This window comes from Rhincodon typus, chromosome 1 (genome assembly GCF_021869965.1).
Source record: "Rhincodon typus isolate 14 chromosome 1, sRhiTyp1.1, whole genome shotgun sequence".
Classification (NCBI taxonomy): Eukaryota; Metazoa; Chordata; class Chondrichthyes; order Orectolobiformes; family Rhincodontidae; genus Rhincodon; species Rhincodon typus.
In genome coordinates this window covers 44,022,053-44,042,800 of record NC_063332.1, presented here as the reverse complement: position 1 = coordinate 44,042,800, position 20,748 = coordinate 44,022,053, and the positions used below count along the sequence as shown (strand labels likewise).

Genomic DNA, 20,748 nt, shown 5'->3' with positions numbered 1-20,748 from the left:
ACACAGCAGGCCAAGCAGCATCATAGGAGCAAAGCCTCTCTGCTCCTATGATGCTGCTTGGCCTGCTGTGTTCATCCAGCCCTGCACCTTGTTGTCTCGGATTCTCCAGCATCTGCAGTTCCTACTATCTCTGATCCTTACAACAGCTTGCTTTTATCTTTCAGGTTTCCAGAATACATAGTATTTTGCTAGAGTATAGAATGAGAAACAGCATTTGATTACTCATGTCTCCTACTGAACAAAAAATATTTAATAGGGGAAAATATTGATATCCTAGTGAAGTGACACTAAACCTGGGTTTGATTCATCAGCCGCACTTTTTAAGAGGATTAAAGGACTGTTTGAAGTAAGGAAATAGTAAGGAAATTTTTTGTTAGAAAACAAGAATTCTGTAGGAAAGGAGTTGGCGAATTGATCCTTTTCTATTCAATTCACACCATGTTTTAAAGTTCATCTCAGGTTTTAGTCGTCACAGGAATATTAGGGCTTGTATTTCCTCACTGGGGTAAATTTAACTTTTATGTTTGAGGGAGAAACAGTGACCATGAAGTGGCTGCCTTTTTCATTTTTTTAAAGCTTGCGCAAGAGAGTGGATTGGCATTATTGAAATCAATTGCTGATTTGTTGGCACCCAACATTTGCTCTACAATAAAAGCTAGAATTCTTCCCCATTTCTGCAGCTCAAATGTTTTCTTAGTACCTCAAAACTATTAGATTTCTTACTTCACTCAGTCTTTCCTTCGTAGAGTCATAGAGTCACACAGCATGGAAACAGACTCTTTGGCCCAACTTGTCCATGCCAACCAAGTTTCCTAAACTGAACTAGTCCCTTTTGCATGCATTTGGCCTATATCTCTCTTAACCCTCCTCTCCATGAACCTCTCCAAATGTCTTTTAAATATTGTAATCATACTCACCTCTACCACTTACTCTGGCAGTTCATTCCATACACGCACCACCCTCTTTGTGAAAAAGTTGCTGCTTAGGTCCCTTTTAAATCTTTCTCCTCTCACCTTAAACCTCTATTTTTGGACTCCTCGATGCTGGGGAAAAGATCTTGACTATTCACCCTGTTTATGTCCCTCATGATTTTATGAACCTCTCAGGTCACCCCTTAGTCTCCGAAACTCCAGGCAAAAAATATCCCAGCCTAATCAACCTCTCCTTAGGACTCAAATGTTCCAGTCTCAGCAACATCCTTGTAAATTATTTTTTTTGTACCCTTTCCAGTTGAATAACATCTGTCCTAAAGCAGGGTGGCCAGAATTGTGGCTTTATCAATGTCTTGTACAGCTGTAACATGACGTCCCCACCCTTGTACTCAATGCTCCGACAGATGAAGGCAAGCATGCCAAACGTTTTCTTCATCTAGCTGTCTAGCTGTGATGACTTTCAAGGAACTAATTGCCTGCATCCCTAGGTCTTTCTGTTCAACAACACCCCACTTTAAAAAAAAGTGATGGAACAAACCCAAGTTTGGTGTCACCTAACCATGAATTCTTTATTTTGCTCACCCTCTCTTGTAGTCTTTCCTAACTTGTTACTGTATTACCTTGGAACCCTACAACTCAATGGTCTCAATGTGGACTTTACAAGCTTCAAAATCTCCCCATCCCCGACCTCATCCCAAGACCAGCCCCTGCCCCCATCCCCGCCTCCTTGAGCTGTCCATCTTCTCTCCCACCTATCCGCCCCTCCCTCCTCACTGACCAACACCCATCCCAACTCTCTACCTACACTCACCTTTACTAGTTTCATCCCCGCCTCCTTGACTTGTCCGTCTTTTCTCCACCTATCTGCTCCACTATCCATCTTCTATCACCGCCCCCCATCTCTATTTATTTCAGAGCTCCCTTCCCCTCCCCCATTTCTGAAGAAAGGTCCAGACCCGAAATGTCAGCTTTCCTGCTCCTCTGATGCTGCCTGTCCTGCTGTGTTCATCCACCTCCACACTGTGTTATCTCAGACTCCAGCATCGGCAGTTCCTGCTATCACTGTATTACGCAATAGACTTTTAGGTTTCTAGTTGAGTTACTACAGCATGCCTGATGCCAAAGAATCATACATCAACATGGCTGAGCGTTTTCAGGGATTGAGAGGAAGAAAACAGAAAAGAGTCGGGGGAACGTGAAAATAAAAGGAACTGGATTATACTGAATAATAGAAATTTAAAAAAAACTGAGAACGATCTCTGGTAAGTAACCTGCAGAATATTCCTTCCTGATATCGAAATGACCAGCAGCAGCTCTCACCTCCAATGCCTCGAAGCTAAGGTAATATCTACGTGTTGCTGATACGGAGCATCAAAGCATAATAATCTGTAATAGTATGTTAGAACATGAATCCATTGTGAAAGCAATTCTACCCAGAAAGTTAACTTTCTAAAGAAAAACTAAATATTGGTGGGAAATTCTTAGGGTTTCACCCCCTCCACTTCTACATTGGAGGTGTAAGTGGGATTTTAGTAGAGTGGGAAGACCTCTCTGAATATCGACTTTTTTTTTGTCTGTAATTCTATATACAGTAATGCACAGTTGTTCAGCATATATCTGTGTAGATATAAAACATATCTTTCATAAATTGTGTACCTTTGCTCTCCAAATTATACTGAAGTGCCTCAGACAATCCAAAATGTGGGGGATACATTACAAATGACAATAATAATGTGTTTATACTTTATCGTTACTGCAGAAAAACAGCACAAGGCAAAGCCATAAACAAATAAATACTAAGCCAAAGAAAGAGATATTAGGACGATGAGCAAAAGTTTGTAGAAGACAATGAGGTTTGAAAATAATCTTAAAAGGCATAATGAACTGGATTTGGCAAACAGTTCCATATTGGGGAGCCCAAGCCATTGAAGGAATGGCTGCCAATTGTGAGTGGGATGGAGGAATATAAAAGGCCAGAGATAGTGGATAGGAGAGTTCAGGGGGAATATAGGTTGGAGAAAGATTATCACATTCTTCTCCTCAGTCAGCAAAGTGAAAAATAGTTAGCATCCTTGCTCCAGCCTACTGTACAGATACTGTCAAAAATTGTGCAGCTGCAAAGACTAGGATAGGATTGAGCTCAGCTATGTTATTGTCAATATTGAAATGTCACGGTCAAGACTCATGCATAAAGAATCTTTACCTGGATGAGTTACCACGGCATACCTGATGCCCAAAGAACCACCTGATGCTAACAAACTTTTCATCAACATGGCTGAGTGTTTTCGGGGATTGAAATGAAGAGAACAGAAAAGGGTCAGAAGGGAATGCATAGAAAAGGAACTGGATTATACTTTTTAAATCTTGTAAACCTTTTTGGAAGTCTATCTACTGTCACTATTCATGCCTTTTCTTCAAACTTCAACTTGAAAATGGAACATTCTAAAAACAGATATTTTATAAAAGGTTAAAAGGTGAAAATACGGAAAATATTACAGAAATACACAAGTGGTTGGTCAGTTGTGTCAGTGTTTGCCACAAAAGAGACAAGTTGATGTTTCATCTGTAACCTTCATCAGAACACTCCGTTGTAAAACAACTGTCCAACAGGAATTAATGTAATTCATACCAAAGTTGCAAAATGATTGCTTAATAGAACAGAGAAATTTTTATTTACATATAAAGACAGAATATGGTTTTTCATCAGATTTAAATTGATGTGAAAATTAAACATTAAGAACAATGCATTATATATTGATATTGAATATATTACTTCTTAAAGAAAAAGAAAAATCCTATTTTAATGTGGCTGCACAGAGGAGACTACAGTCAAAACACTAACCCAATTTTCTCTACTCAGACTAATCTACTGTTCATATTTTATACCTTCTGTTTGTGGCACAGTATTCTGAAACCATTTTCCATAGCAGAGTCATTTTAAAAATTATTTCAGAAATATTTCGTGCTTGGTTTCCACATTAATTTACTGTATCAGACGCACAGTCCCCTCCTACTTAGTAAGTAAAATACTCAATGTTTTTTCCATTATCAATGATCTTCCAGCAATTTTTCATGTTATTGAACAGCTTTCTACAAATTCCATTTTAATGCCACCATTGATTTCATTCCATTCTGTGCAGTAGCAGTAGTCTTTTCTTTAATATGTTTGCAGCATGTTCTACTTTTAATTAAAGGACAACTTCATCCTAATTACAATAGAATAAGCTGAAAGAAAGGTCACTTCAGACAGGGTTATTATTATTCTTTTTCCTCTCTTTCATCCAAATGAGCAAAGCTGCTGCTGATGGAAATTAAGTACAACTCACCTTGATTTATAGATGAAGTTTTAATCTGTAATTGTAATCGAGTATCTTTGCTATGCATGTCGTTGCGGTTACAATTTCATTCTGTACAAAACTGTCATAGGCTTTTTCTGTTCCTCAAGTTTCTGGCCGTATACTGAAGATGTGACCACTGCATTTCACTTAGTCATCTGCTTCTCAGTTTAGGTCCAGAATAAACTGTCTGGCCTCATTGCACTAACATGTGGTAATGTATCAATTTAAGGCCATTTGTCTTCCCAACATCAGTCCCCTTATAAATGTTGGGATGTGGGAGTTAGGACAGCATAAGGAGGGTAATCACAGCTGGCAATGGCCTACAGAAAAGCTATGCATATAATTAACTTATTTTTTGTTAAATACAAATTTAACATTTCTGAGTCAGAATTGGTTACTGCCTTTGGCCCTAATCCCAGGAAACAGAGGCTGCAGACAGACCTGCGCGACTGTAGTTTCTGAGATTGTTAACTCAGCACATAAATTTAGGATTTACATAGCTCAGTGCACACAACATTTAGAAACAGAAGCACTACAAAAGCTTGTACTTTTATTTTGCAAACAAAATACAAATTGAAAAATGGTTGCATGGAAACAAAAAGTAGATTGGCCTCATGGACTTTTTATGACACTCAACCTTCATTAGTTCAGGTCAGAAGATTATGTCTGTGGCATTGATGGATGACAAAATTAATATTGTAATATAATTTACACATAGACATAAGCACAGCTGTATAGTTCAATACGAATGAACGAATATTAAATTATGCCTTTTCACACCACCAGACGCTGAATAGATGCAAAACTCAGAAAAAACCAGAACAATGCCACTGGCAATAAAAAAATTGACTGATGTCAAATCACTGCCAAAAGGCACAGGAGAGTTGTAAAGTGCATTTTTGCTTTGAGGTTACTGTACTAAAAATGCATTTGTGTTAGAGCATTGCTGTGACAATCAACGCTGAATCCTAACTCTAAGTACAGCAGCTTACAACCTTCAGAATGGCAGTGCTCTTTAAGAAAGCTGACATTTGTTTCAATGTTCAGTTTAAAAGTGATCAAATAGTAAGATCTCAGAGTTTTGTATCAGACTCAATAAATGAATGCACTCCCAGTGACAGTAAACCATTTGTGCCAGCAAGTATTCATGTTGGAGAATCAATCTGTGTTCAGAAGAACCCAACTGAGTGGCTGAAAAGGACATCATGACAGGCTTGAGCAGGGCAAAATAAGTCAGGTTCCCAGTCCTTCTTGCAATCATTGATCCTTACTAAAGACTTTACATGATTGTTATAAAAACAGAAGAAACAATTTCACCTCACATATGGGACAGAGTCTTCTGCACTTGATTATGGCCAGCTTGGAGGCAGGAAATGGAAGGAAATAAATGGAATGGTGGCGTAATTATTCCAGTCAACCTTGCCACCTTCCAGTGTAATTACGTTCTGGGTGAGAAAGCCCTTTATCTGACATCTACTCCCCACACCCCTGCAACACCTTGCACCCCCACCCCACCACCACCACAACCATGATGACACCACGCCCTAGAATTGAGCCTCAAGTAGATAATTAAATGGTCACTTGAGGTCATCCCAACACCTCTGGTATTAATCCAGCTGCAGGGAGGGCTGTCAACGGGTGGCTGGACATTGGGAAGGGGGTGGCAGACAACTAAGAGATGAGCCCCTGTTTTTGCTGTTGACTCTCCTACCCTCCCCACAACCCATAAACTACTTGCTGAGGCTATTTATCCATGGCCCGAGTCAGTCCACCATCCTGGGGGCCCCTCTGCTTGTCCTGCCACCAGCCTCTGACTCACCAGCAGCTCTCCATACAGGGGATTTCCGCCAATGGGGTTTTGAATCTAGTGTAAGGTATGCCAGTGACCGCGTTACTATCTAACGATGGGCTTATGGTTAAGCAGGCAAAAAGAGCCAGCCCAGGTCTCTTGAAGCTCTGCAGCTGGCTGGCAACACACTCAATGCCACAACAAGATTCTTGTAAATGTGGTTGTGATTTGTATGGAATCATTATTTTGATCTTGTCCGAACTTAGATTCGAGAAATGTAAAAATTTGCTCATAAGCCCAAAACTGATTATCCATATTGTAATTGCTTCCATCAAATGATGTCTTATACATTTGATAAAATGCATTTGTCTATAGCAGACTGATATTCCAAAAATATGAATTTTGATGGTTACTGTTACAGAGGGAGCTTTAAGACACTACTTCGGAAACATTACCACGAGGCTTCAGATGGGAGATACAAGAGTGCTTCATTTGGCTGTGATATTCATATAATTGAGAGCATAGTATTTTACTCTGGACTGTGACACATCTTGTGAAATAGCCTGCTGGAGAGGAATAATGGCACAAAGAGCAACTGCTGAATTCATAGCGTTCAGTTAAAAACAATTATCCAAGCGTGAGTTAATACAATTTTTTGTAAAACAGTAATTGCTAAGTTATAGCAGACTATCTGCTGTTTTCTGAAACACTAACATTTTTTAAAATAATAAGAGATTGTATCTTGTATGCTAAAACAAAATTCTGACATTAAAACAATATATGTTATACTCAAACTGCAACTAAAACTTAATATTCTGAACTGGCTGGCATGAAGGGTCTCATTGAAGCATTAAACTGGTTTCCTTCTTTAGTAGTTCTACATTTTCAAAAAATCTTCCTTTGATTTTAATCTTTTATTGAGTTTATTATTCTCCCTTTCCAGGTGCTTTCTTAGCTGTGGCCTTCCTCCCAGCCTCTCCGTGCAGCCCATTCTTCTCCAAGGCTGCACTGCGCTACTGCCTGTCCTGTGTGCATGTCAGATAAGGTCTAAATTAAATATTTGATAAATTGAGAAAAAAAGTTCTTTTGCAAAATTTATAGATGCCAAAATTAATGTTTTTATTTTCAAATCCTCCATGGTACTTATTGTAATAACCTCAGTAAAATTACATTTGTATTTTGGTAAATTTCATACAGAAGTACAGTACACCTATAATCACTATAAATTAGAGCTGTAAATCTGTGTTCATGCTTTAGGTACATACTTTGTTTTACATTTTATGTTTATTTGATGTCTAATGCACAGACATTGATACTTCCTGCTGGAAGCCTGTCTATATTAAAATGTTTTAGTTGAAAATTGTAAACAATGTTTAAAATCAAGAAGTGATTTAAAAAAAACACAACTGGTTTCATTTATAATATAGCTTGGAGTTGAATGCTTTTCTTTGTAGAGGGCAAGAGCTGTTCAGTTATAGGATGATAGGAGTCGTATTGAATCAAACTCGTTTCCCTCTCTTTTTTTTCCCCAAACTAGAACGAACTGCTTTCCCTCCCTTTCCTTTCTGACATTGCTTCATCACACAGTTGAGAGTCATGAAAGCATTTTTGTTTTGAAACAGATCAGAAATTACTAAGTAATAGGAGTGTAAACTATTAAAAAGATGTGAAGACACAGGAAAGAAATCATTGTTTATATTAATACTATTTCCTCTTGTTGACGATATACAAAGTACACAGTGCTATGGCCACTTGAAAGTACCACATAACATGGTCCTTTACAATCAGGGCTGTTTGCTGGAGGCTTGGTTATTAAAAAAAATACATGTTCTATTTGAGATAATACTAAATCAGAGAACCTTTTCAGGTGTTTACATTTATGGTATGATATTATAAAATGCTTCTCCTTTTCCAGCATCCTATTAATAGCAACATTCATTTAAAAGGGACCAACTGTATTTAACAGTTTACATAATAAGAGTACCTTATTCTCTGAGAACTGCCTCCTCCACTGAAATACCGCCAAGGCTCCATATTCTTAATTTGAATAAGTACAGAAGCACAAAGCCCCGCTGAGTTACACTAGAAGTCTCATCCATCCTTGAGCGCCCTTTATCCATGAGACTTTAGGTCAAAGGTTTTGTACTTTAAGTCATTAATTATAATCCATGTCTCTCATCAAGAAAAGTGATGTTTGCTTTTTAAAGCTCTGTTCAAATAGCTCTCCTTCACTAATGCATTGAGATTTCCCAATCATTTCTATTCCCAGATCAGAGCTGAAATAGACAAAACACACTAATTAGGCACCTTCATTTCCCCTCCAGAGTGGTCTTATTTTTACTTTTAAAAAAATCAGGGAGATAAAACAAATAATCTTTTTCCCTCCTCTTTTCTTTAAATCGGACTCTCAAATTTCACTCTCTCTTTCAACTTTGAGCTGGGAATTGAAGTTGTCCTGGGCCAAACACATAGGCATTTGCAATTAGTGTTGAACGTTACATTGAATTGCGTAAACATTTCAACAGAGAAATGGGTCATTTGTGCCAAATAGTCAATGCCAGTGTTTACTCTGTCTATAACTAAAAAGAATTCTCTGCTCATGGTGGTGGTTAGGGGATGGGGGGGAGGCATGGGGGGTGCTGGTGGTGATCTGTGTTTGTGAGTGTTATTCCTGTTTCAACCGCCAGGCAGTGCTCTACCATAACTACTGATGCTTGGTCAAAAATGAGATTTGATAGTCCAATGCTTTCCTGCTTAAAAATACTGGGCTGTTCAAGCAACCTTATCTAACAGGTGGTAATACCTTCATTCGCAGAAGATGGAGTGTGTCATTACTGACAAGTCACAATTCGTTTCTCTGACACAGCAGTTCATATTCACTGCACCTGCTATAGTGTGTTTACATGAAGCAGGTTGTATTATTTGTATCCATCTGTAATCTATCATTTTCTCCCTTTCAGTCACTTCTTTCTCTCCTTCATCTCTGCTTTATCTACAGCACAGCTGCACCATTTAACTATTTGAAGGATGTAGTGACAGCTCTTAAAGGCAACCTTTTTAAAAAAAAATATGCAGAGAGCACTGTAAAAAACCAGTCCTGCTGGGAAACTCCAGACAGCTCTTTAAATGTTACTTGGTACTGCTCCTCATTAAAAATTTACTCAGCATTTTCTACACATGCATTTGGCTAAAAATATTTTGAAAGCTGCAAAGCACATCCTGTACTCCAGGGGTTTATTTGCATATAGTATGTAAAGGAGTGTTATTAGGTATCTCGACAATGGAGCATTACTATTTAAGGAAACCCCTTTTTTTGGGGGTGACCTTATTATCACATTGAAGTCATGCATAGTGTTTCAAAATATTCCTCTTCCTGTCAGCTGTTGTAGAACCACGCACTAAAATTCAGGAAAGAGATAAACAGTGCCTTGATGAAAATAATCTTGCATTCTGTGAGGACACAGTCTCTGAAAAGAATTAATGGCTGCCTCTCCAGAAATGTTTTTGCTGCAATATTCTTCTCCTTGCCCCTCCTTTAGTTGACTATCAAGTTGGCCCAGCCCTACTTAAAACTCTAGCACACTTCAGGTTCATTGAAAACAAGCTCTGTGGTAGGATCTCACTTAGGAAAACTGTGGTAAGAACACAATTGTTGAAACACATCTTACTGACCTGCTACTTACACAAGTCAGGTCTAAACTTGGCAGTCATCCTTATCATAAGCTTCTGATTCCAAATAGACCCATTCTTTCATACCTGGCTCAAACTTCTCAGGCTACTGAAAAGCTGCAGGAGATCCAGTGGAAAATGAACATAATGCAACCACTGAAATTTTATTTGAAAATGTGATGATATTGAAATTTGAATATCATGTGTGTTACTCAAGCTTTCTGCTTACTAGTTATGTCTACCAGTTCCCATAGTGATACTGCATTCTCATGACTAACTCACAGTTGTCTGTTATTCCTCTGGGTATAGTGTTAGTCCAATAGTAGGACCACCAGGGCTGCTATCATTGGCTACTGCAGACAGAAGGATACAAACCTCCTTTGACTAGTTACAACAGTCAAGCTTGTTAATATTGAGCCATCCTGCCATACTAAGTGCAAGGTTATACAAGGATAAATGTTTATGAATATTACAGTAAAGGTCTGAAGATTATTAGGACAATTATATATTAATGTCTTCATACTGTCATTCATATTGCACTGGTATAACAACCCATGCCACGATTCTGGGGAGATAATTTGTTATGGGCTGTGTGTTTCCTTATTTATTTCTGATATTATATTCTATTAATGTTTATGAGAAGTGAGGCACATAGGTACCAGGGCAAGGACCTATTATGGAAAAGGTTCCATCCTTTACAGCTCGTACGAAGCTTATTATAACTGTTGTAAGGATAAGTCATTTAGTAGGTTTTATGAAGGCGATCAAATTGTTCACTCACTAGCTGACTCACATAGATCCCACTGGCCACATTCAGATAGATCATGGAAGTGCTCCCCGAAGCATCAGGTGGAAAGGTTGCCTGATATATTTGGCGAATAACATGGAAGTGTTATTTGACAAAACATATGCAGGCTTATCAAGTAGATCATGTTGAAAATATATTCAGCCAAATACACAGAAGGATTATGAGACAAATCGCATGGAATGTTAGCAAGCTGATTACATGATCATGTTTTTGATATATATTATTAAGTAGATTATATAGAGGGAGCTGTTATATATCACCTGCAAAGGTTATCAAGCAGACACATGAAGTGTATCTTAAATAATATGGAAATGAGAGTTTGACCAAACAGAATGCATATTAGGTTATAAAGTATACCATTCTCAGCTATTAGTCAATTAACATTTAACAATTATCTGAAAGAATTATCAGAGAGAATCACGGATGCCTCAACATTTAAAATTTATGTGATGCCATATATGGAAAGGCAGGGGAATAAAGACAGAACTAGAAAGAAAGTGTGAAATAGTCTCATCTCAGGATTTCTGTGCAATAGGTGCGAATTTCTATATCAAGACCAGAAAATTTGCATGCAGAGTTCTAAACTTGCCTTCATTAACAGAACAAAAAATCCATAACTGTTGTTTATTTAAATAAAACTTCACTCTTCTCTGATATATCTTTGTATCGGACTATAAAACACAACTTTTTGATGAAAGACTTGGGGTGAAATAATAAATTACTTTTGTCTTTTAAATGCTGAAGGTAAAATCTCTGGATGTCACCACCTAGATGGATAACCAATCTCTCTTATTGCTTTGGCATAAACGCTGGATAACGTGTATCGTTTGTTAAATTGACAGACTGACACCAGCATATCTTTCATTCATTGTTTCAGAGCGATAAATATCAAAATGCTTTGTTCTTTCAGATGACATTATACAAATCAATTGTATTTATAAAGTTAAATTCTTATCTTTCCTTATAATTGCACAGTCTCATTGCCATTTTCATTTGTCGTATATATTTTTCTTATTTCTGCTGCTTTCTGTCTGACTTCAAAATTCATTCCATTCATTATTAGGTTTTTTTTATTCTTCTGCACTTGGGGTCAGTTAGAATTAGCAGATGGTCATAATCAGTGTCAGAACAAGTAGTAATCAAGATGTGTTATAATATTCATAAACCTAATACAATAACTCATCAGGTTATGAAAATTGTTAATGTAGCCTATTACATTGTAACTAATACTTATTATAGCTTGGTTGCAACTTTGTAAATTACTTAATAACACAAAAAATGAAAATATCATGATCTATAATGTGTTCATTTATATGTTTCTCTATGAATATTCTGAACACATGGAAATGCTGACCGGATTGCATTTCTTTACATGTTGGATTAATTTTCCAAACATTCATTTGATAACAGAAATAAAACTGGTATGAACTATTGTTCTAACAAAATTTGCATAATGTGAAGCTGATCCTTGTCTTACCTGAATGTGCAAAGAAGATTTAATATGAGCAAAGTAACCTTTTGAGATCAGAAACTTGCCTCACAAACCATGAGACTGTCTATGCCTCTACCTTGATGTGAATGTCATTGTTTTACAATATTCTAATACTGACAGTAATTTTACATCACTGTAAGAAAGCATAGTACCGTTAGGAATCAGTTAGACCCTTCTTTATTTTACCTCCAAAAAACATTTTATGGCTAAAGAAAATGTTCTATTTGGTAATTCACCTTCATAGCATCTTTCTCCATATTTTGGTCTTAGCGGTACAATACATCATAATTTTAAATGAACTGATTTAAACCTTGTTGATGGAAGGCAGGATGGTACATGTTAATTTCTGCTGTCTAGGCTAAGCATTTCTCCCAGTGCGAAACCACACTATCCAGTCATATAGTCAGGGATTAGAAAACTTAATGTATTGCAAGATAATAGAATCTTAGTGTCAGGCATCACCGAGATGAGAACCTGAAGACATCGAATATAGAACAAATATGATACATGTTTCACTGCTGCATTGCCTAGTCTTCTAATATCCATCTTTTTGTATTCCTTATTTTTATCTGTGCCAGGTGTCTGCTTGAGAATGAACTTAAATGCTTGGCAACACAAAAGAGATATCTCTAGAGTACAGCACGCTCACTTCCAACCCCCACCCCCAAAACTCTCATTATTGTGCGACACCATGTGCTCTGCAGCAGCCTGTTAATGAGACATGGCAGATACAGCAGGCTCACAACTCTCATCCTCTTCTGAAAGGAAGCATTTCCTTATTAAGCTCCGTCTCATTACTTTCAGCTTCAGCCATTCAATAGACAATAATGAGGAAGTGTAAGTGCTTGCTCGCTTGCTCTCTCTGACTCAGATGGAACTACATGTGTAATCATCTCAGCATACATTTTTGCACACATCTTGCACCTCCCATTGGACATTCTTACTGGCTTTTCCTTTGTTTATAAAAAAAAAGTCTGCAATTTCTCACAATGCCCCTGAGTTTCTAGCAGGTCAACAAAGACCAAACTGTCTCCAATTCATGCAATCAGTCTCTTATTTCTCTGTTATCGCACATCCACTCATGCATTCACTTCACATAATACTGTCTTGCTTATAATCTAGTGCACACTGTGTAATGAGATTTCTAATGCAAAAATGTATTCTAAAATATTGCTGACAAATGGTTCAGATGTTGTAAACATGCTCAAAAGATCTGACAAACATGCATGGCATGCAAAATTAATTCAAGGAATCGTGTTCTTTTCCTATATCAATATTTAATACACTCCCAAATTAGTTCAAACAAACTCCAACAAGCCACTTAAAGTTAGAAACTAGTCATTTGGAGAGTCTCTGCAGTAGGACTGTGAGCTGTATCATGTATAAACCACCTTTAAATGAAATGAAGCCTTTATTGTTTTACATAAGCTCATTAATTCAGGATGCCAACAATATCAGATGTGGATGTCTAAGGTTGCAGCCTCCCTTTTCTCGATAATTTACTTACCAACTTGAAAATTGATTTCATAACTTCAAAACCAACCCACCAGCCAAACATTGCTAGACAGCGAGGAAATGAATTTACAGAAATTAAGTTAGCGCTCTTCTCTCATCCTTTTCTTTCCAAATGTTGCTATAAGTATATAAATACCTAAACTCACAATATCCATGATTTTAAGCTGCAGTTTTCTTTCACTGATATCAAATTGTTAATATGTAAGAGGTTTCAGTTTTAGTAATTGTTCTGCAATGTATCTACATTTACTGTTTAGTATTTATTGGTAAAATGAATAAGATGCTATCAGAATGTTTCTAAAACGGCTTTAGTCATCGAACATGTGGCAAGATGTTCACCAAAAGACACATCATCCCGATCACTGTAAACTAGAGTGTTAACCTTTAGCATGCTAACAAAAATAACATGTTGTCAGATTCTATTTTTGATGTGCCATGGAGCAGTGAAAAGTAGATGGCAGCTGAAAGTCCACAAACGGATGGAACAGCTTTTTTTTTACACACATGCAAGCACAAAGATTGGTCTTTCGGGTCTTAATTATTTGTGTCTAACGGCCACCAATTACTGCGTAAACTAATAATATTACCTAACAATATAACAGTGAAGTGCCTGGTGGCCGAACCTCCCCCATCCACCCAGTTGCAAATGTGATTAAGTTTGGAAGATTTGAGAATGACAGACTATTACATCCGATGAAGAGGATAAATAAGGAGATGGGGGGATGCTTTTTAAAAAAAAACTGGAAGGGCTGCTTCATAGTAGTGACAGCTGTTGACTTAAATACATCTCTACAATGGTAATGAAGTGGGCCATGGGAAAGCTGAAGGCTTCTGTATGATAATAAGTCTTGACAAAAGCCACACAGCCCCATGACAGTAGGTGGTTATACACTGAATACATAACGATTCTCACTACAGCTACCAAGTATAAATCTCTGACTCTGTATTTATACACATTTTTAATCAGTATTAACACAGTTTAAACACAGATTGAATCAGAGGTGACACGGATGATATTAATCTAAAAACTTCAATCACAATTTTTTCTTTCCCATTGTTAGTCTGTTGAGGATAACTCTAATGCAGTTTTGCTTTTTACTATTTATATATTTCATTCAGCATGAAACATTACTTTCTATCATCCATCCACACATATATAAAATATACGCGTATGTAAAATGCACATATACGTTTTTAAGCATACATAAAACCCCATATATTGCAAGAAACATTGAGGGAGGGACAGGAAGAGGAATTATAAGGTGACTAAGGCACGGAATAGAAGAATTAAAGGATTTGGTGAAGTTTGCATTGGTTGGCTTTCGAAAATGTTCAAACTTACGCCACCCTCCAATTAATGAAAAGAAAGGGTAAGGAACAATGATCCAGTACAGAGTGTTTCATGCAAAGATTGTATGGCCCGCGTTCCCTCTCAACCCCAAACCGCGCTGGTTGGTAACACGCCTGCTTGGATTTGTCAGCTTGTTATAAAATATGTATTTCCAGCAGCAGAGTTAATCGATGAGAGAGGATGTCACAGCTGATTGCATAAATGACTTTTGAAAGCCAGTCTTAAAAATGTCCATAATCACACTACAGTCTTCCCTTAGCTAGATCTTAAAAGAAATACACCCCGTACTGACAAGGCAAGACATCGCAGCTCTTTAAATAGAATATAACATGCCCATTGTCATCCACGTGGCTCATCTGTACTTGAATATCCTCCTACCTTTCTAAAAGCTGTCATGTACTTCACCTATATATAGACAAAACGTTTAAACACACATCAAAAAGACTAGAGGCTGCATGTGATACAGATGACGGGTTACACACCCGTGAAGCGATCACCATTCCAGAGCTCAAAAAAATCTTCTTTTTTTGTTCTCTCTCAAAGCCTTACCATAGTGGAATCCAGATTCCACTTTCACACCCCCATACAACTTGGACCAAATGCATAAATAGATACAGCGGACAACACTGCCAATAATACGACGAACGACTTTCATTTTAAAGTTTTATTACTCAAAATCTAAACAGCGCCTGAGGAGATGCGGTAACTTTTTTTTTGCATGGAAGGTAATGGCGCGAATCCAGCACCAAGGGAAGAAACTTGAAAGAATTTCGTGAACTTACCCCAGGTAATGTCTTCTGTTCATGCAATGCACTCTGGGCCTTCAGAGCAGATTCCCTGGCACAGTACGTTAGGAAGGCACAACCTAATGATTTAATTAAAAACACACACAAAACATTGTGTTTAGAATTTTGCCGTCACCTTTTCTGAAATGGTTTTGCTGTTTATTGTCCTAACATCGTAAATATTGGGCACATGCTACGCTCGTGTCACTAACAGCTATGTGACTAAACCACTTGCATACTATCGACTTATATCATTTTGTTCGACTTATATCGTTAGCCACAGTTAACTTGGAATATAAAACATGTAAAAGTGTGTTCACTTTTAAAAATGCTGTCCTCTTGCATTATTAATGCCAGAGCAGTTGATTATAGTAGCACAACTATATGCAAGTATACTATTTAATTCCAAAACATACTTCAGCACAAACACAAAATATGCACCTTCAGACATAGCTCAAAGGTAGCACACAGGACTCATGCACTTGTTCACTCTTGGAGATGCTTTAGTCCTTTCAACGCACATCTGGAGCAACATTTTGGTTTCATTTAAAAAGGGACACTGGATGCAATTCGATGGCAGAGAGCTAGTCTGTTTAAGGCTGCGACAGTTACTTTATCAGAGGTCTGTGCTGTCTTGCACAGTGGTCTGGCATTTGAAGTTAACCCGCAGGAGTTGTCACTGCTGATGTACAAGCACACCTTCAGCAACTTCTACTCTGCAGCTCCAACCCAGCCGTATACAGAGAAAAGGGGGCTGTACACATGGTTCTGACCCAGCTTCTGTGGAGCAGACGCCAATAACATTTCTTTTTAAAAACTGACCACATACTCGAGAAATAATTCAAAGTTTAATATTCCGACTAATCTCGGAAATGAGATACGTTTCTTTTCCTTAAAATATCTTAAACTGGAAAAGAACAATGCAAAATCATAACATGATTAGTAGACAATGATCTAAAGCTTTAAAGGGAACTAGTGTTTGGAATCACACCACCCAGATTATTGAAATGCTATCCTAGTTTATTGAAAGGAGTAAGCAGTCTTATCCGCCTCCGAGTATGCGGCCGGTGAGCTCATAAATATTGCATTTTAAATTATAGATAACTCAAGGCTTTTTTCTCATATCTTACCTTGTACCATCTCCCTCCCTCCTCCATAACCTTCCCACCCCATCGCCCTGTCCCCAACACGCGGACTGACTGTGCACCTGCACACTCTAGTGTGCTTTTCTTCATTTCACACAGCTGGGTCACTTCGCTTCTAAAATGAACCGTACAAGTCCTGCAAGTTATGAGTGTATGTGTGTGTGGCTGGCGCTTATCACCAACCGTGTTCACCACCACATGCACCCGCCCCCCACCCGCCCCATATCCCGCACTCCTCACATAGTTTCAGTCATCCCAACCCAAGTCTTGCTAATCATTAAATAGATATTAAAAATAAAAGTTGTCTTCTTTTGACATGAAGACTGTTCGAGCGGAAGAGCTATCCTTCTGAACTGTTAACTCGCAGTGAGTCTCTTTCAACTGGAGGAAGACAGAGAGAGAAAAAAAAACAACTAAAATGATCTAAAGACAAAAAGAAACGGGAGGGTGGCGGAGACAGACAACTACACTGTTCGCCGAGTGCTTTGAAATCTCAAGTTCTTTCATTCTGCGCGAAGTGTGCAGAGAGGAAGCAGACTAAAAAGCCAGCCTTCAGCACCCATCAGTTACCAGGTTTCTTTCTTATAAAATAAAATCACGGACCGCTCCTTCTCTTTAAAACATGCTTTTCTTTAAAAAAAATAAAAAAAAACTAAGTAACGAGTTGGTGCCTCATGTTCTCGCCTGTCACACAATCCTTCAGCACCCTATCACTAACTGGCTAGACCCCAACATGAAAAATAAAGCATTAAAGAGACAGAGAGAAGCAACACAAGCCCACTCAGATCGCAGCGAGTTTGGGGAAAGCCCTGAGTGGCTTTCAGAGCAGCGAAGGCAGTGCTGAGAGTGTACAGACCCTTGTGCATGCCAGTGAAGCGATCCTTCAGCACCGTGAGCTCGTAGATCTTGCCAAATTCCTCAAAGAGGGGCTTGAGGTCCTTCTCCTCCAGGTTGCGGGGGATCTGGCCGATGAAAAGTTTGATGGCGTCGTGGTCCTTCATGGGGATGGTGCTGTTCTGGCTGTGGCTGAGTCCGTTCATAGGCCCGTTGGCAGTGCTGATCTGGATGGTGGTGCTCAGACTGACTGCTGGTTGCTGTTGTTGCTGCACGCCGTTCGTTAACGTGGCCATCTTTCTCCCACACTGCGTGACGTCAGGCAACTTTCCTTTACATTGACTCGGCCGTTTAAACAGACTGGATGGGCTCAAGGTCGGCGCAGAGCCGGGGTGGAGAAAGCAGCCTGTCTCCCCCCCACCCCAACCACCTCACTCCCACTCCCCCTCACCCCTCCCTCCGCCTCCCTCTTTATCCACACACAACACCACCCCAGACAGTGGTAGCTTCCACCCATCAGCCATAAAAAGCCGGCTTGCGCACGTTCCTCCCCTCTCTACCTCCAATCATCATAAATCCCTTCCCTCTTTACTACCAAAATTAAAATGGGAAAAAAAATGCAAGAAACACAAAGCACTCCCCCCATTCCCGTGAGTTCTCGGGTTGCGTTGGACGCATTTCAAAATAATAAATAAAAAGACGAAATACAATTTGCGAGCAGGAGCATGTATTCGGAATGAAATTGTGTTGAAAGGATAATGTAGTGAGATCCTTGACTATTCGGAACTGTCTATTGCATGACACCACATTTTTTTTTTCTCTCTGGGCTTGATCATCATGTTGCAAGCGAGAGGTTCCGAGTGCCTCTTAGAAAACATGCGATCGGGAACAAAGAGACTCGGTCCCTGCCTGGGAGAAAGCGACCAGCTTGGGAAGGGGAGGGGAAGGAGGGTGGCTGGGTTCAATAGACGTCCATATCAGTTGCTGAATATAAGATTTCAAAGATGACAGCATTTTATATTACACGTTTGGCATTTAAGGAGGTGCGCTGTCTTATATGGAAGCTTTTTATAGGGGGTGGGGGGTGGTTGGTAGTCGAGACCAGGCGGAGAAAGAGTGAAGTCAAGAAACTGGTGTTTTTGTTTGAAATGTACTAAGCGACGAGCTGGTACCTCACATTGACACAGAAAGCTTCAACAATCCCGCTGCTATACAAATCAGGCACATCTCACAATTACTGTATCCAACTACTGCACGGTTCAAAAGGGAGCGGGACTGAGGTACAATCAGAAGAAAACGGTGGTTTCGCCCCGGAACTCTGGTTTCCGGCTCTCTCTTGCTTGGATTTGCATTTAGTGGGGGGAAGATTTTGTGACCCGAATACTCCCGCTTCCCCGAGTTTATTTTTGGATCCCAAAACACAGAAACAAGCCAACTGGAGCGATCAACGTGCTCCAGGTCAAATCACATCACGCCCCAGGAGTCACCTCCTACCTCCATTCAAAACTATTACACGATGATTTAAAAAAAAACTTTCCGGCTGCACCGTGCTAATTTTCTGTGCTCCAACACATTGAGAGAGGGCTAAGGTAAGTATACACGCACTACAGTTTAAAGTAGCTTTATTGTTAAACAGCATTAAAAGGGACTAGCTTTGCTAGAGCCGCCCCAGTGAAGAGATGTAAAGCTTTCAGGGAGCAATGTAGAAAACACCAATAACAACAAACACGAACTAAAGGAGCTTAAAAAAAGGCGTCGATCAAAAAGCTTAGAAGGTGTGTTTGCTTCAGAAGTCTCATATTATAAAAGATAGGACGCTCGGTATTGGTCAAAATCAACCCAAGACAAAATTTGCTTCATGATAAAAATCTATTTTGTTCCGGGGAGCGTTCGGTGTGAAATAGTGTGTTAGGCTGGGCGGGTAGATAGATCGGATATTTGGAGCTTTTCCCTATTTCGTTTCTATTCAAAAGACACTCCTTCCGCCCATCTTCCCGCGCCAGATAAGACACGCACAATTTCTTGTCGGTTTTATCATTGATTGCCTGCAAGGAAAAGTATATTTGGCTCGTTCCCGAAATCTGAGCATAGCACAGCTATAAAGAACTAATGGTGGGTTTGACGGCACGTTAACGTGTAGCTAGAACCACTCGCCCTGTAACTTGGTGTTTGGCTGCTTCTTTTAAAAATAAAAACCACAGCATGGGGAAATAAAAGTGTCGACTTCCACGAGCTGCCCATACAGTGGAGGACTGGTGCTGTCTCTATCCAAGGTGCTGAAACAGCCTCTCGAGTGAAAGCTGTTAGCAAACAGTTTGCTGTTTCGCACATACACGCGGGTTGCTAAGAAACACAGTCTCTTATACTTTATCTTCCTTTTGCGGCCAGGACTGTACATACAAATTATTAACAACAATTACTCCTGTTATTCATCCGAGTTTCTTGACGTCAAATCTATTCAAGTTTCATTTGCAGCGAGGGGGAAGAGAGAGGGTCTCCAAGCACACATGTAGCTAACTACAGGTCTCCGGGAAGAATAGAAAGCTGTCTTGCTCGAACACATTAATGGACTTATTTCTAATCTAGGATAGTCTTGAAAAAAAAACACTCCAAAAAGCAATACATCTTCAAGAGCTCGTTTATTTCATTTTTGTAAATTCTGCAGTACGCAAGTCTTTTTAAAATAAAACCAGATATTAAATCGCGTATTTTACCCAAAAGACAGTTTTTGGGGGTGGGGTAGGTGCCGTGGAAGGGAAATATGCTTGCCTGAAGGTGATGGGCTGTGTACATTCTTTGATGTTTGCACGCTGCTTTAATTTAACTGATTAAAATAGCCTTGATGTTTAAACCTCACGCGCCTGTTTTTCTCCCTCAGTATAATTCACATTCACACAGGGCAGCAAGAGGCTAGATTCAGCTGGATGAATAATTTTAAGGGAACAATTTGAAGGCAACCATTGTTAACGGGGTCTTTTGGTCAGACAAAACGAGACCCGGCTTGAAGTGGTGAAACAACTAGGTTCACATTTAGAAGCGGCGCTTTGAGCAGAAGAAGCGACCGACCATCCTTGTGACTCGATTTAACTG

General features: G+C 39.1%; 1 protein-coding gene across 1 annotated transcript in view; it reads right to left on the bottom strand.

Annotated features, from left to right (window-relative positions):
* Nucleotides 1-18,073, bottom strand: part of LOC109928086 (CUGBP Elav-like family member 4) — a 1,150,049-nt gene extending 1,131,976 nt beyond the window's left edge. Inside the window, exons 1-2 of the mRNA XM_048604689.1 lie at nt 17,681-18,073; nt 15,677-15,759 (exon numbers count right to left, since the gene is read on the bottom strand). Coding sequence (XP_048460646.1) covers nt 15,677-15,759; nt 17,681-17,954 — 357 coding nt within the window. The 5' untranslated portion in view covers nt 17,955-18,073. The remainder of the gene's footprint in view (nt 1-15,676; nt 15,760-17,680) is intronic.
* Between the last annotated feature and the right edge of the window lie 2,675 nt (nt 18,074-20,748).